Raw genomic sequence first — 16,269 nt, 5'->3', positions numbered from 1 at the left:
GGGGGGGCATTGTTTTTTCAAACATACAGATAGTCGACAGCAGAATGATAAAACCCAGGCAGCCAGTTGTCTTCCAAAAACTTTGGGCAACTGGCTCCATGATTTGAGGGAAAAGTGCTTTCACATGTGAACCAGGTGACAATCAAATGCGAATGGAAGTAGTCTGGCCCCTCAGTGTGAAAGACAGTTCATCATTCACCTCATGTGGCCTCTGTGGATGGAGAAGAGTTTATTTGTTCAGTCCACTTTCCTTCCAGTGAATTGGATATTTATGAGGATTTCAAACATGTGATTTTCCCATTTTCTCTTTTCCTCATGGGTGTTTAAAGGAAAACGGTCGAAGTTTGTGTATGAAATATGGTTTTATAAGACGCTACTGAAAGGAGCAGTGTGTGTTTCTGTGCCTGTTTGAATTTCACTTTTACCATGTTACATTAGCTCAGAACCCAGTTGGTGAGACTTACCAACGTGAAGAGTAGCACCGCCTCCAGCATTTCATGAGAACAAAGTAAACACAGGCTGTTTTTACAATACTGGAGGTGGGTAAAATATCGCCACTCCTTGGCCAACGTGAAGACTGGAAAAACAGAGCAAATCTGCACAGAGTCAAATGACATCTTACTGGGAATATTGTCCATTGCCCCGAAGTTACAGAAAAACCCACCTCCTCCAAGAGATTTGCGTCAGACACAATATATATTTCCTGGAAGAAGTGTTTTTCACAACTATTTGCCTCTTCAGTTTTAACTGGATTCAGCTGCCAGCTTGCTAACACTTGATATTACATCACTACATCACTGCAGAAGTCTCCAAACCCAGCCCAGACTGCAGGGGATGTTTAACAATAGATGCTTTGTTCAGTCATCAGAAATCCCTTCCTTTGTATTCTCATATGTTTCCATCTGTCAGAGGGAATGTTGATCTCTTCTCCAGATCTGTTCAGTCACTCAATGCAACTTAAAGATTTTATCTGGAGTTTATTATTTCTGTCTAGCACATAATGTGTCTAGTGACCCAGGACTTTTATCCTACTCACTTTATAAAGTTAGTGTGTAATAAACCCTGACAGATGTTTGAAGCCAATAATGATGGAGTGCGAAAAATCTGATAATATATGGCGATATGATAGAACATTGGAGCAGAGTGAAATTTACTTACATTCTCCTGGTGTCTTGAAACATGTCTCTATTCGTATGCTAATGTTGCTTTCTATTGGATCATCATGTCTAAAAGAGTAATTAGATGCATGTGTCCAGGGAGTAATCATGTACAAGAAATATTGTTTTTTATTGATTCTGCTTGTTCTTTTCTGCCGATAATATCAAAAGGTTGAATCAGACATTTATGTGCAAAGCAGAAAAGTAAATCACATTAAATGTGTCATCTACCATTTAAGAATTCGTACTACTACTACTTTTGAAAGTGGATGAATAGTTCTGTGTGTGGGCAGTGCCTGGGGTGAGTAAAGACAAAGACTTAAAAAAAAAGGAAGCTGAGTGCTTGGTGAGAAAAAGTGGAAAGAAGGATGAAGTCTAGAGTGGAAACAAGGGAACGGTGAGACATATTTCTGGTCTGTGGTATGAATTCCATACTTTAACTAGAGTGCTAGCAGTCTGAACATGGAACAGGAGATGAGATCTCAGGAGAGGGCGGCTGGGAGCCGACCAGCAGCAGCCTCAGACAGTGCTCCTCTGTTAGCTCTGTGAGAGTCTGTCTTATTTCTTTGAAGCTGCAAACTGGGCAGCGAGTTAAGTCCCCTGCAGAACGAAGTGGATTACTCGCATCCTCTCTGCTGCAATCCATACGTGAGAAAAACCCTTTCAAAGTATTTTCATTGCCCGCAGATTTATGATTGCGTTTGCTCATACAGAAGATCATCTCTCTGTACCTGTGGGGGCGTTGGGATTTTCACACCAGGTTTACAGATTCCTCACCTCCACCCTCCAGCCACAAGTAAGACAGATCCATCTTTGCACCTCCCTTCCAGGTAGGATCTGCCGTCCTCAAACCCTTTCTTCTCAAGCCTATTTTTGATCGTCTACCAGTTTTACCAAGAACTTATGTGTTGGCTAACATAGGAAGGTATGCAGGTATCAGATGTCACCTCTGTCCCACTATGGCATTTAAAATAACTGTTGAGTTCCATTGTAACTCTACATAAGCTCTTGCTTTGCCTCGGATTTTGTCTGCAGGTGTTAAGAATGAGCCATAAGCACCATAAGCCAGGTATGAGACCCCGGCACAAGGGCAAAAGTGCAACCATAAATCAACTTTCGCCATTAATCATCCAAAGATTTCAATCAGTAAACATCTTGACCATTAAATGGACTGGGCCCTAATAAATTAAAAACATGGTGCACAGAGTTTATGTATATTATAAGAGTAATGGGGGGGCAGTGGAAGTTCTCTTTTGGCCTTTCTCCGTTCTGATTAGGTGCAGATGTGGTCCTTTATTCTCTTGAGTGGACTGGTGGAGCCAGCAGCTCTATAGCTAACTAACAGTCTCTCTCACACACACACACACACACACACACACAAAAAGCTACAAACATCAAAGTACCTGTAATTATTCAGTCCCAACGGGAGCAGAGGGACAGTTCTTTCAAATAAGCCAGCTCACCCAATTAGGGAGCATAAACAAACTGGCCCTGCTACTTTACAGGGGAGGCTGATGCATGACAGGTTTAGTAGTTCGAGGAAACTTTTTAGACTCGTCTGCTAGTAAGACCCTTGAAAGGGCTTTGGCGTTATTAGCAGAGACATGTGGTGTCAGGAGTGATCATAGGTGGGGACATAAATGTACACTTCCCACAAAGATGAAAAAATCTTTAATTGGACAAGTTGGCAATGCAATCGGGCAGAGGCAAAAAGGCAAGGTCAAACAAGTAACGGAACACACTAAATACAAATGTGAATCTAATCAAATAGAGAAATGAGATTGGTGAGTACAAAATAAAGCTAATCCAAAAACCATGCACGGAAAACAACAAGATCAGAGTCCATAAACAAAACATTAGATCCAATAAAGGAACGTTGAAAGGCCATAAGTCCCTTCAAAGGTTCCAGAGAGGGGCAGAATCATGTAGACATGTAGAACCTCCCTTTACTCATCCTCCAGTAGTTTCACTTACAGTAGCAGTTTAGTTATAGCGTTCCCATCTATAGTATTGGTCATTGATTTAATTTTATAGTGGCCTGCAAACCTTGTACATTAAGGTCTTCACAGAGATGAGGAAACTTTCATATTTGATCCTGTGTCCTCCATAAGTTGCCTGTTGCTCCCATATTCTTTAAAAAGTCATTGTTTCGAATACATGAAGACAAAGCTGATGACAAGTTCTTGGCTTGTTGTGAAAGATTGCCATGTGTTCGCAAATAGCCTTTACCTACTCAGACGTGTCTGTGGTCAGCATTTCCTCCGTGCTTCCGGAAATAACATTGAATTAATCGCGGTGAAGTGCAGCCAATGTGCAATTTAGATGCATCATGAGCTGAGGAATAAACTAAACACACACAAAAAAAAAGACAACAGAAGCAGAAGGTGAAAAAAAGTAAACAGATAGATAGACATATCTAAATATGTTTTAGACAAATGGAAGTTCAACAAACAGGCATATATGGTGCTAAACTGGAAGTTATATCATTTTACCCGAGACCAATTTGGCCACCTGCTGCGGCATGTCTGACACAAACATCTTTACGGCACCTAGCAACCTGAGACCCCATGATGACATGAGGGGAAACAGACTGTCATTATAGCCCTGAGCTCAACGGCTACTAATGAAGTCATGTTTGCTACTTGGATCATTAACATTGTGGTGGAACTTCCCTGAAGCAGCTTTGTATCACATAATTTTATGGATAGCAGACAGGGAACCTGCTGGGATGGTTTTATTGCAAACAACTCGATGGAACACAGGGGACAGGCGTTTTCACTTGTTCTCTCGGTCGGCCTTGAAATTTAAAAAATTCAATGTTAAAAAAGTTAATATCCACAAGGACACACTACAGGTTTTAACCACTTCCACCTTATTTTGTTCACATTTGTTCATGAACTTGTCCTTTTGGTAATGTCCACTGAAACTGAAGATGACTCTCTTATCTGCCCTGTCCCTTCTACTACCCTCTGTTTGCAGACAGGTCTGTGGTGAGCAAGCAGAGACGCTCTGTCAAATATGCCTGGTATCCCAGAGTGGCCAGCCTCTCAAAGGAAGCTCCTGTCCCTTTTTTTTTTCAATTCTCAAGCCACAGCTCTGCATCCTGCTTTCTCAGACGTGGTTTGAGGGATTATCAGACGAGCACCGTGGATGAGAATCTAAAGGGGGGATGTGACCGACATTGTGCCAGGAGCATTTGAAAAGTGTCCCAACTTTGGTTTTATGGCAGAATTTAGAATTTTGACCAGGCTTGTGTCTGTCCCTTACCACTGTGTGAAGGTGGTCTTAAATACAGGTGAAACTATTGTAAGGTGTGAATATAACACACAACACCTGGACTAATTTTCACCTGAGGTTCTCGATCCATCTGCCAGTATAATATCAAACCTATTCTAATGATCGTCTTCAAAGTTATAACTCGTTTTTTGTTTGATCTAGATGTTTATTAATATTATGCTACTATTAAAATGTTACAATCTTAATACACAAATGTGCAATTATTAGTGTAATTATGGCTACTAGTGATTAGGCATGTTATAACCAGTTTGTTAATGCTGTATATCATTTAAGAAGCAGTCGCCATAGGCACTGTGAGCCAAGTTTGTATTAGATTCCTTTCACACAAATAATTGCATATATTAGACATGCAACACTTAACTTCATTTTAATTAATAACTGGGTGAACAAAACTCCCAGTAATTTGCTAAATACTCATGTGTAAATCCAAATGGATGCATTTGTGACAGGATCAGTTGTGGAGCCAGGTGCTGTCGAGTAGGTCTGTGACTGATGCGTATGCCAGACCTGAGAGATGAGTGATGATTTGTAGCAAGACCAAAACAAAAGCAGTTGCTAGGATAACATCTCTGTGAGCATCACACTGGAGCTGATTTTGGAATCAACAACATTCACCAGCAGAAACTGAAGCCCTGGAGCCACTTGGAGCCACAGATATTTGTGTGTGTGTGCGTGTGTAATTTGTGTTTGTAAATACTTTAGTGAGGACCTAAGTGAGGACATATTAGTCTGTCCTTTTAAAAGGGCTATTGGGGGGTTAACGCTTGATTTTAGGGTTAGAAATAGGTCCAGGTAAACTTTGGGATCATGCATTTAGTTATGATCACTGAATGGATTTAAAGATGGACGATATGACAGTGATGCTAAAGCAACCTGATCACTCCCCTGTTTACAGTCTTCCACATACTAAAGCGCTTCTCCACACAAAACACAAACAGCAATGTTTTTCTTGGTGTTTTAGATCCAGACAAACTTTTGGCTAGTCTCTATTTACAGCTATGAATGCAAAGAAATTCTAACCAGTGGTCAAACCAGAATGGGAAAGCTTGTGGTCATTGGTATGGAACTATAGAGATACATGGTTCCTCTTTATATCCAGACTATTGTTGCAGTGGTTAAGGTTATAGTATAAGGGGCTCAGAAATCTGCAATGTCAATGATTGTCTTCACTAAAACAGGAGAACCAGATTTAGTGTGTGTGTGTCTCTGTGTGTGGAGTCTTGATGTCAACACACCCATACCACACATGAGGCTCATGAGAAATTAAGAAATGCACTGCTCAGCAGTTAAAGCTCCTAAATAAATAAAACTAGAAGCCCCAGTGGAACAGGTAGACTATTTCAGTAAATTTATTTTTTTCAATCACAAAGAGTGTAGTGATGGTGTTTGACAGGCAATGTGGTTTCATCCTCAATAAACGGTAGCAACAGTGTAGCTAACAGTGTTATTTTTAGTCCCACCCATGTCCCTCTTCACCTCAACAGGAGCTGCTTCACATTTGTCAGTTTGGATAACCGTATGGACGTCAGAACCGCGGCAGTAGCTGAAGAAACCTTACACTGTCATAACAAAGTGTGGCCCACACATTTCAACCCTGTGAGGAGAAACTGAAGTGAAGCCAAAGGAAACACACACACACACACACACACACACACACACACGAACATGCACGGATAAAGAGAAAGACAGTCACAAACAAACATGCAACAAAGACCACCCTCAATGTTTTCTCTCTCTTTCTCTATGTGGTGAGAATTTCCTTTCTTGTGTCGTTTTACCTGTCGCGGTGACGAGATGATCGACCGTCGACTGTTTGCAGAGGTCAGAGGTCACGGTGCGGCCTCACCCTGCCCTCGGATCACGCAGGCTCTCCACACCACAGCTGTTACAGCCCTGTGTCTGTTATTAGCTTGATGTTTGCCCCTCAAACACCGAGAGTTTCTTTTCATCACCTTTTCCTTCACCTCAGTCTCCCTCATGTCGTAAAAAAGCCTCTCCAAAGGTTATGTAAAAACAGTCTATTTCTGCCAGGAGGCCTTTCACCATGTGCAGAGACAGGGGGCGCATTGAAACAATAATTCACGCCAGGAATTTGACTCAACAATACGACCCTCTGGTGCTCCTGATGAGCCGTGTGTGCAGAGAGGAGATGGGAGTCCCCCCCCCACACACACACACACACACACACACACTCTCCGGCGTTATTAACAACACAAGGTGATGGAACAGTGTTTATCTTTACTCTGTTGGCAAGACAGTGGCGATGTATCCGTAGGCCTGCGGTCTGGGGAGAGAGTGGTGAGTTAAAGGTCAAGGGCTGCGTTAAAGAAAGTTTATACGTGTGTGTGTGTTTTGGATGGCGGGGGGGCTCAGAGGGATTTAAATGAAATTTCAGTCAAGTCTTGCGTCACACTCTTTTTATTTCCTCTCCTCATTCCCTTCTTCCTGTCTGTCTGAGAGGAAGCTGACATGGGTTACTGTGTAGGTGAAATGTGTCTCGTGCTGCTCTGGTCTCCCTTGTACTGGAGTTTATTTTGGAGTTTGATTACCAAAACAAAAGCAGAACACATAATTTCAAAAACTGATCGACCTTTTGACCCAATCGTGTCACATCAAAGAATTGAAAAGAAAAGGAAGCAAATTGGAATGAAATGGTGACTTACACATAGACTGAACTGAGAAGCAGCAAGTGTGGCTGTGTGTAGCTGCTGAGCTCTCTCCAGGAGAATGCATGTTTTATTCCCTGATCAGACCCAGATGTGCATCATAGATCAAAGCTGTGGGGGAAATTATTGCCTGCAAAAATGGAGGGTGAAAAAAACGACCTCCTGTACAGTCGATGTTTGTACTTCTATCTTAGAGAAGTTACCTATTGACAAAATACATTTCCTAGCCCCTTACCCTAACCTGTCCCCCATCCAAACTAAATGCCTAATCCTAAAACCATTGAAAAAGTGAGGATCGGTCAAAAAGGCCTCACTTTCCGAAAATGTCCTCAATCTAAAGGTCTATGCTTATAATTGTCCTCACAAAGATATAAGGTCATGAACACACAGACGCATAATTCAAGCCTGGCCTTTAACTCACTCCAATTCAGCACTAACTTTAATTGCGTTTTGCTTCATTGGGGCAGGTCTTGAAAATAGAGAACACACACATGCACACACAAACACACATTGAGATGAGCATTTATTTAGGATACGAATGCTGCTGACTGTACCGATCTTGCCCCAGACACGGGAAGTTGCAGCATTGCCATGCTTACTGCTGGCACTCGACAGAACGAGGGGCAGAAGGCCATCAGGGTCACGTGATCAGGAGAGAAGTACAAACCATGTGCAGAAGTGTGCAGGGGTGTTTATCAATGAGGTTTAATGTTGTAAAGCTTTAGTAATGACTATGGTAAAGTCATAACTTATTAGATTAATCTTTTGCACTTTCTCTGCCTTATTTCAAATTAATATATTTATCTTTTAAAACAAAGTAAGATGCATGTAATTACAAAAACAATGTTTTTAGAGGGTTAAAAATCAACATTAAATGCACAACTTCACATTTAAATTCACACTAAATACATTAAATTATAAATGGAAAATGCAAAATGTCAATACCTCTAAAAGGTCTTTTAATCAAATTTTGTGCTAATGTGTCTTCCTATGATATTATTTATACTTTAGAGTTTATTTATGCTCTAGCATTAAGAGGCCACATGTATTAATGTCATTGTCGTCATTATTACTATAACTGTGTTACACTACAACCTTCATACTGGAGAATTATTTCAATGCAATGAAACCTGGATAAATATCAATTACTGCAGTTGTTGTTTTTTTACCATTGCGTTTCACTTGAAGAACTAAAGTCTGGGCTGTCTGTCTGCTGGACATTATGACAGACAGGTTTTAATGGAAAGAAGTTTCCTCACGGTCTGTCTCCAACTGAGGGAGGCTGGAGAGTGAGGGCACATTTAAGTGGTTTGCTTTACAACCTGGACGGTGACTCGTTGACCCGGCTATGAGACATTCTAGATAGAACGACCCTGGGAGGAGAGTGAGTTCAAAATCTGAATGGGTCTTAGAGGACTGGAAAAAAGTTTTATATCGGTGAAAAATCTGCCAAAAAACATTTCATATTTTTCCATTGCGGAACAGCAGGTATTAGTGCCATCTGCTTCCAAGATGTTTGTTTTTGATGGACCTGTGTTATATTGCATAAAACGTCTAACCATGTTACCTTATTTACGATGTTTGGTATTATAAATAGTTATCAATGCACCATTGAAATGGGAAATGTGTGTTAAAGTCATGAATACTTCACCAGATTGACCTGGACAAACTTCAGGACAGGCTGCAGTTCAGTAACACATGGAATATAGAAAATACAATACATCACAGTGCAATTTGGTTTTGGGCAAATAAAGAAGACCAAAAAAACGAGAAGCAGTCATGCACTGAAAACATCAAATAAAACAATAAAACACCATAAAAGAGCAGCTCAATTGCGCTAAGCTAAAAGAACAATACTTCACATAGCAGAAAGGCATTCAAGAAATCATAAGACTAAGAGGATGCATCCAGCTACTCCAGGGTTTCCCCCAGCACTATCTTGTTAAGGCGGCCGCCTTAACAAGACTAGGGCCCCGCCTTGACTACCAATGTACTGAAAAAAATATTGGTGATTGGTCCGCTAACGCCAGCATTTCGGAATGGAAACTTCCTGTTCCATTCCCTACATCACAATAAACCAAAATCACAACTACGACTCTATAATTCGTGTGACAAGTGTGTTAAGCCAGCAGCGTTGTCCGGCTGACGGTGGCTGGTTAGAGCACTTACGGCACGTGTGTACGGTCACATACTGTTATAACGAACTTTCATAACGTGGCTAGCGGGCTAACCACCATGCTAACTGCGGTGGGAACAGCGCAAAAACCCGCTGACTTTAATCCCACGGCTCATGACACTCTTTCTCAAACACCGTCAGGTTAGAAGCAAACACTTTAGATCGATACTAACTAACGGTAGTAGTTAGTATCGGGTGTCCCTGCTGACTGTGTGTGGAAGCTGGGGGGAAGCTAGCTGCCTCCGTGTAGCTTCAAGCTGTTGCAGCTGTTGAATTAGCAACGCAGTTTGGAAACAAGACCGGGGAACCGCTGCGTTAAGACACGATAACATAAGCATTATGACCCGCTGGGTGTCACTTTATTCAGCAAAAACTGTCGCGTCATCAACATCCTTTTTCTGTTAGCTGCCATCGTTCACTGTGTGTGAGGAGCCGGGAGGACGTAAATAAACCAGCGTGGACTTCTTCTATATACCTCATGAGGTAGGCTTCTCTAAGCTCGACTTCAGTTGCGCCATCTACTGTTCTGGCGGTGAATTGTTTTCACAACAAAAAGGCTCGTAGAACTATAAATCAAAAAGGGTCCGTCCGCTCCGTCCGTCCGTCAGTCCGCAACGGACTCGGAGTAGCATACATTGGCCTTAAGCTGCGTAAATGTCTAGTAATATCTCGATTTTAATTGGTCCATGAATGATATGTAACGTAAAGGCTTATGTGGCATACCATTTACGTAAAAAAGGCACAAAGAATGATGCTTATTTGCGTACATGTTAAATCATACAGAATCAGGTGCGCATGCGCGAAAACTTTTTTTTTCTTGCCGTCCACAATGAATAGGCGGTTAATTTGAACGGAATCCGACATCACAAACTGTCATCTTCAGAGGCAGCTTGATTTTTCTTAAAAACCGGCTTAAACCCTATTTTGTAGTGTCTGCATGTTTTCCACAACATTTGTACCTACTGTTGTTTATTTATATTGAAATAAACAGTTGTTTATTTCATTCATGCGTACTGGCATCTTTGAGCAAAATACCCCCATAAATTTTCGCCGCGCCGCTACGCGCCGCGCCAACAGCACCGCCGCCTGCTTACCACCTTGACTGACAGATTTACTGGGGGAAACACTGTACTCACAATGTGACCTTACGCCCTGGATAACTCTTACTTGGTAACAAACATCAATGTTAATTTTGTTAAAAAAAATATTGCATATAACAGTGGTGGCCACAAGTGAAAGACGAAAAGAAGGGGAAGCACACTGGTTTGTATCATATAATGAAAAAAACCATGAAGAAATTTTAGCAACTTAATCTGAACAACTTGTCAATACTTGAGACTTGAGACCATAAATACACAGCCGCAACAATATTTCAGGAGAAGATGATGACTATTGAATGTTTTATTTGATTGATACTGTGGTTGTGTGTCTGTGCCTGTTGCCTGTTGGCTGTTTGCTTGGGTTTAATTTATTTATCATCTGCTCTAATTAAATTCCCAGGAACTGAAGTGAAAACTCCATGTATGTTCAAATAGATGTAGAAATGTAGCCAACTGCTGCTCCACATGACAGGAAACAGAAAGGAGAAGGAAAAGAGAAAGTTTTTGTGCTACTTTTACATCACAAACCCTCACACACAAACACACAGACAAATGGTCAGTGTCAGACCACATTGGTACAGAATATAGAAGCAGAAGGGACTAAACGGCTCCATTCGAACTGAACTGGGAATTTGATTCTGCTTAATCAGCTAAATTAAAAGGTCAGTTACAAAATGTTACTTATATTTATTACAATAAAACAGGCTGAGTGTGCAGAGTGTATAAAGTTTACACATTCTGTAACTTTGGTTTATTTTTATTGCAATTTTCACTTTTCAGCTATAAATAGGACAATAGATACTTTATTAAACTTTCACATATCAGTTTTATTTCCAATAGGTTTCGGTCCATCGCTAGAGAACTGTTGCCTGTTTAACACAGTGTTGACATTTTCAATTGGACACTCGCTCACTGAATGTGTCTTGGGTAACTTCATTCATTCATAAAAGCTGACATGGGGCTCAGAGTGGGTGTAGAGTTTAGGTTGCCAATTAGTTTGAGGTGGAGTAATTTGTCAATAAAGGTAAATGAAAAACCCACCTATTTGTTCTCAATTACTCTGTAGCTTTATTTGTATTACTCCTAATTTGTATCTATCTTATATTTTTTTCTATGCTTTTAGTGATGATCATATTTAATTATCCTATTATCTTTTATCCTCTCTTTAATTATTTATTGCTATGTTATGCATGAGTCCCTTACTGTTGGAGTCAATATTTATTTATTTGTAAACTGCGCCTATGTTTGGTCAATCAGCTGTAAAGCACTTTGATTTGAATTTGTATTTGTTTAAAAGTTTGACTGAATGAACGATTGGTTGAATATAAGGTGACCATGCAAATGCAGAAGAAAATAATAAGTTTAGAAAAAAGCAATCAATAAAAAAGTATGTCAAACTTGGTTTAACTAAATCAGCAATTGAGCAGAAAATAATTTTTGATGGTGAAGAATGAACACTTTGTAGTAAGTAATGCCCTCAGGGATGAAGGTTTCTTTATCAATAATCCAGAGAAGACTTTTAGAGATCACTCTAAAGTTCACAAATATTAGAAAAAGGAAATCATAGACGAAAGAGGAACAGCTCATAAACCTTTTGTTTTGCAACCAGCTCATAGTTCTGTTATGTATATTTAGCGGGTGGGTTACATTCCACCACTCAGCACAACAATGATCCTGAACATCAGTCACCTAACATCAGACCAAGTGAGATGCATTCAAGCTGCTGAAGACCAGACCAAGAGCAGAGAGACACCTCAAGAAACAAGAACCCGAGCTGTCTTCAGCAAAGCTCTGGAGGAGCCTCAACAGAGTTGATATAGATACAGAGGGTCTGAATTCTGGAAGTGATCGAATGCAAAAGATTTTCTTACCAAATGTTAAATATGTTGATTTTGGACTCTTAAATTGTATTAAGCAACTGGACTTGGACAACTTCTAAAGATGCCATTAATGGATGAGGGAGAATCTTCACAGACAATTTGAGCACTAAAGGTCCCAAACTTTGGTGCCATTTATCCTCATTCATCGTACATCTTGTGCGATGTAGTGCAATGTTTTTTTGTGTTTATCAGAACTTTTAGTATAATACAGGACCTTTGAATGACAATTTTTCCCCTTAGAGTTTAATATTGTCACAAACCGACTGAAATTAAAGGTGAATCTTGGAATTTTACACAATTAAGAGGGCTTGAAAAACCTGTCACCTTAAATTGTGTCAAACCACAATTGTATTGATACAATATACTCTGAACATCTTTCTCTTTTCAGACAACAAAATCATGGAGACAAACACAACTTTCCCTGACTTCTTCGGCAATCACAGCTTCACCAATATCACGTGTTCCCGTAACAACGTGTTGAAGACTGTGGTCTTTCCTGTTCTCTACTCCTTCCTCTTCTTGCTGGGACTGACACTCAACGGCGTGGCGGTGTGGGTGTTTTTTCGCATCCCCTCCCGGTCTCACTTCATCATATACCTGAAGAATATTGTGGTTGCGGACGTCATCATGACCTTCACATTCCCTTTCAAGGTTTGTTTACACCAGTATCACTTACTTATAATGCACACTTAATTAAGGGTTAATCTGTTTAGTATTTCTAATAGATTAGTCATAGCACTTATACAGCCATGTTTGGTTGGTGGCGATGGAAACAATTATATTTCTGATGAATCATTAATCAAGGTTATTCCAAGAATCCATTAATAGATAGAAATAAACAGAAATATGAAAATATGAAGTCAGAATTAATTAGACATCATCGGTACTTAGCAAGTTATTTGCATACGTACATGGTAGTAAATCAATCAAAGTGATTGTACAATAATCCATCAGTAGTTAATGAATAATACATGTTAATGGGTAGAGTCCTGTTGGAGGATAAAGATGTTTTACAACCTGGCAACCCATCTATTATAATCATTTTTAGCCGGAGTTGATCAGCAAAGAATCAGTGAATTATTTAAAACCCAAATTTGGCCGAAGAAAAAAGTACAACAGTTATCATACAAATCAAAGATGTGATTTGAATGTGATTTGTGTTTCCCCAGGTGTTATCAGACTCCAACATGGCGTCCACTGGCCTGCGTGTGTTTGTGTGCCGAGTTTCCTCAGTGCTCTTCTACCTCACCATGTACATCAGCATCCTGTTCTTCGGCCTCATCAGCATCGATCGCTGCAGGAAGACCCTCAAGCCCTTCAGGGGCACTAACGCGTCCCGGTTGGCTCGTCGGAAGCTGCTCTCGGGCTTCATCTGGACCTGTCTGCTCGTCCTCTGTCTGCCCAACGTGATCCTGACGTGCAAAACCCCCACTGCTCAACACTTCAAGTGCAGCGACCTGAAGACGGAGGCCGGGCTGTTCTGGCATGTGGTGGTGAATCATGTCTGTCAAGTTATTTTCTGGGGCAACCTGGTGACGGTGATAGTCTGCTACACCCTGATAACCAAAGAGCTGTACAGGTCCTACTCCCGCAGTAAGTCCCACAGCGCTGGAGGGGCTGCATGTCGAGCACAAAGCCGGACAACAACCCGCACGTCCCAGCCGCCCATAAGGAAAATCAATGCAAACGTGTTTCTGGTCCTGGCAGTGTTCTTCCTGTGCTTTGTGCCATTTCACTTTGCCCGTGTGCCGTACACCATGAGCCAGACGCGAGGGGTTATCTTCGACTGTCAGCTCAAGCTCTTCTTCTTTCAGCTGAAAGAGAGTATGCTGTTCCTCTCATCGCTGAACTCTCTGCTAGACCCGCTCATCTACTTCTTCCTCTGCCAGTCCTTCAGAACCACACTGTTCAAGACCCTGCGGCTCCCTCCTGGTTCCTGCAGCTGGCTGACAGGGAGGGGCTCGGACGGGGACACGGGCAGCACCCCTCTGAAAGACTCCTCTGTGGGGACATGAAGTCCCTGCACAGCACAAAGACACTTGTATCGTGGTAGTGAGGTGTTGCTATTTCGTAACAATGAGAAATTACCTTTGTGACTACATTTCACAGTTTGTCCTGAACAACTGAAAACAAATCATTAAATCACCATTATATCAATATCTATCATAGTTATTACACTGTAATTAACACTTATCAAAAGCTGTTGTGTTGTGTGCCCAAGTTTTTGGTAACATTGACAGTTTCAAGATATATATATATATATATATATATTTTTTTTTTTTTTTTTTTTTTTTTTTACTTTCATTTCTTTTTCTGTGAAGGATATTCGGGCGATGTTGAAGAAAAATATTTTGAGAATAAAGTTGTAATATTGTGTTATTAAAGTTTTTATATAACGAGATTAAAAAGAAGAACATTTTTTGGGTAAAGAATAATCCCTTCTTCAGAAGAGACACACTTGCAAACTTTTCCTGATATTAATGATAATGTGTTGTTGATATGACAACAGATTAAGTATTTTTTTATTTGTGAGACTTATACTAAAGCATAACTTCACAAGACGCTTCACCTCCTCATTTTAACGAAAGATAAGTTGCAGATTTTAGATTTTCCCCGTTATAAAAATAATCTTTACAGCTTCTTATCGTGAAATATTAACTTACAAACTGAAAATAAAATGCCACGGTCATTCAACCCATTCCTCTTTAACAGTCTGCCTGTACACTAAATGTCTAGTCTTACATGTAAACTCCTGTCAACTCACTGTTGTAATAACTAATGTGCATTGTTCACGTTATCAGTGAGTGATTGTTTTGGATATTAAGTCACATAAGCAGGTAACTGTGTCAAAATTAAAGAAGCATTTAGGTTCAAAGCATATGAAGTTAATGTCCAGAGGAGACCTATACGAAAAAAATCCACCTTGATTTGTTATTCAAAGGCAGAAATGGTTTCACTTTAGTTTAAAAACACATGGCTCACCGCGGTGAAGGGAATTTGAATAGTTTTACCCAACAGCAAGTCAATGTCTTAGATTTGAATCTGTTGGGTGGAAGAGTTGACACATTAGTTCTTTCTCCTGTGAAGGTGGAGTTAAAGAGATCATCATATTCGGTGAGTGGCATGATATTTTTTCTCACAACTCTATGGAAAAAAGGTGCTTCAGATTTCTATGGCAAGTCATGCAGGGAGTAAAATATTTGGTTAGTTATTGAAAAAGCGCACAAAGACTGAGCATATACAATTTCAATACTGCCTCACCATGGCCTATAAGTTTGTTTAAGATCAGTCACTAAATTTCCTCATGATGTAGTGGACACAAATAAGTTGTGATCAATGTGTAGAGAAGGGGAGGATAGCTTAAGATTAATCAAACATAGAAAACAGTTGAAGTAAGAGTAAAATCTTAATTTAATAAAGTTAACAGTGCCAGGTATAAACACACATATATATATTTATTTTTATGTATTTATTCCCACAGAAGCATTTTTCTTACTTGCTAAGATTCAGATTAATTTGGATCAAACTAATTTATCTATTAGGGCATTGCAATTACTGTGAAATGGTTTTGCTCAAAGTATAGTTTTTGTAAAATAATAATTGCATCAGACATCGTTTGGCTCTATTACACCAAGGTCTTCACTAGATAATAACAATTAAAACGGTTATATGAATCTTACTGCAAAAATTATTGCAAATTGTAAAATCAAATATATGGGTATTTACTGTTAATGTAATGTAAAGCAAATTGAACTGCACACATGTACACTGAATAAATAAATGTCTCCATACACTGATAAAGTGATGACATTTTTTTATTTCAAAATTAAGTATAAAGCAACGAAATAGAACCTAAGAAGTAAACAAAATAAAGGTTAAATGTAACATTTTGACAAACGAAAGATTTTAAAATGTGGACGATTTTATTTAGTAATTAACATTAAGTAACACAATCCATTGTTTTAGATTTTGTGCTCACTTTGGTAGAAACTA

The 16,269-nt window shown here is 39.9% G+C and overlaps 1 protein-coding gene across 1 annotated transcript; it reads left to right on the top strand.

Annotated features, from left to right (window-relative positions):
• Window positions 1-10,946: 10,946 nt before the first annotated feature.
• Window positions 10,947-15,106, top strand: p2ry12 (purinergic receptor P2Y12). Its single transcript, XM_062386147.1, has 3 exons — window positions 10,947-11,058; window positions 12,665-12,927; window positions 13,446-15,106. The coding sequence occupies exons 2-3, from the start codon at window positions 12,676-12,678 to the stop codon at window positions 14,289-14,291; spliced, it is 1,098 nt and encodes a 365-aa protein (XP_062242131.1). The 5' UTR covers window positions 10,947-11,058; window positions 12,665-12,675; the 3' UTR covers window positions 14,292-15,106.
• Window positions 15,107-16,269: the final 1,163 nt, after the last annotated feature.

This window comes from Platichthys flesus, chromosome 4, assembly GCF_949316205.1.
Source record: "Platichthys flesus chromosome 4, fPlaFle2.1, whole genome shotgun sequence".
Lineage (NCBI taxonomy): Eukaryota > Metazoa > Chordata > Actinopteri > Pleuronectiformes > Pleuronectidae > Platichthys > Platichthys flesus.
This window is presented reverse-complemented; position numbering and strand designations above follow the sequence as displayed.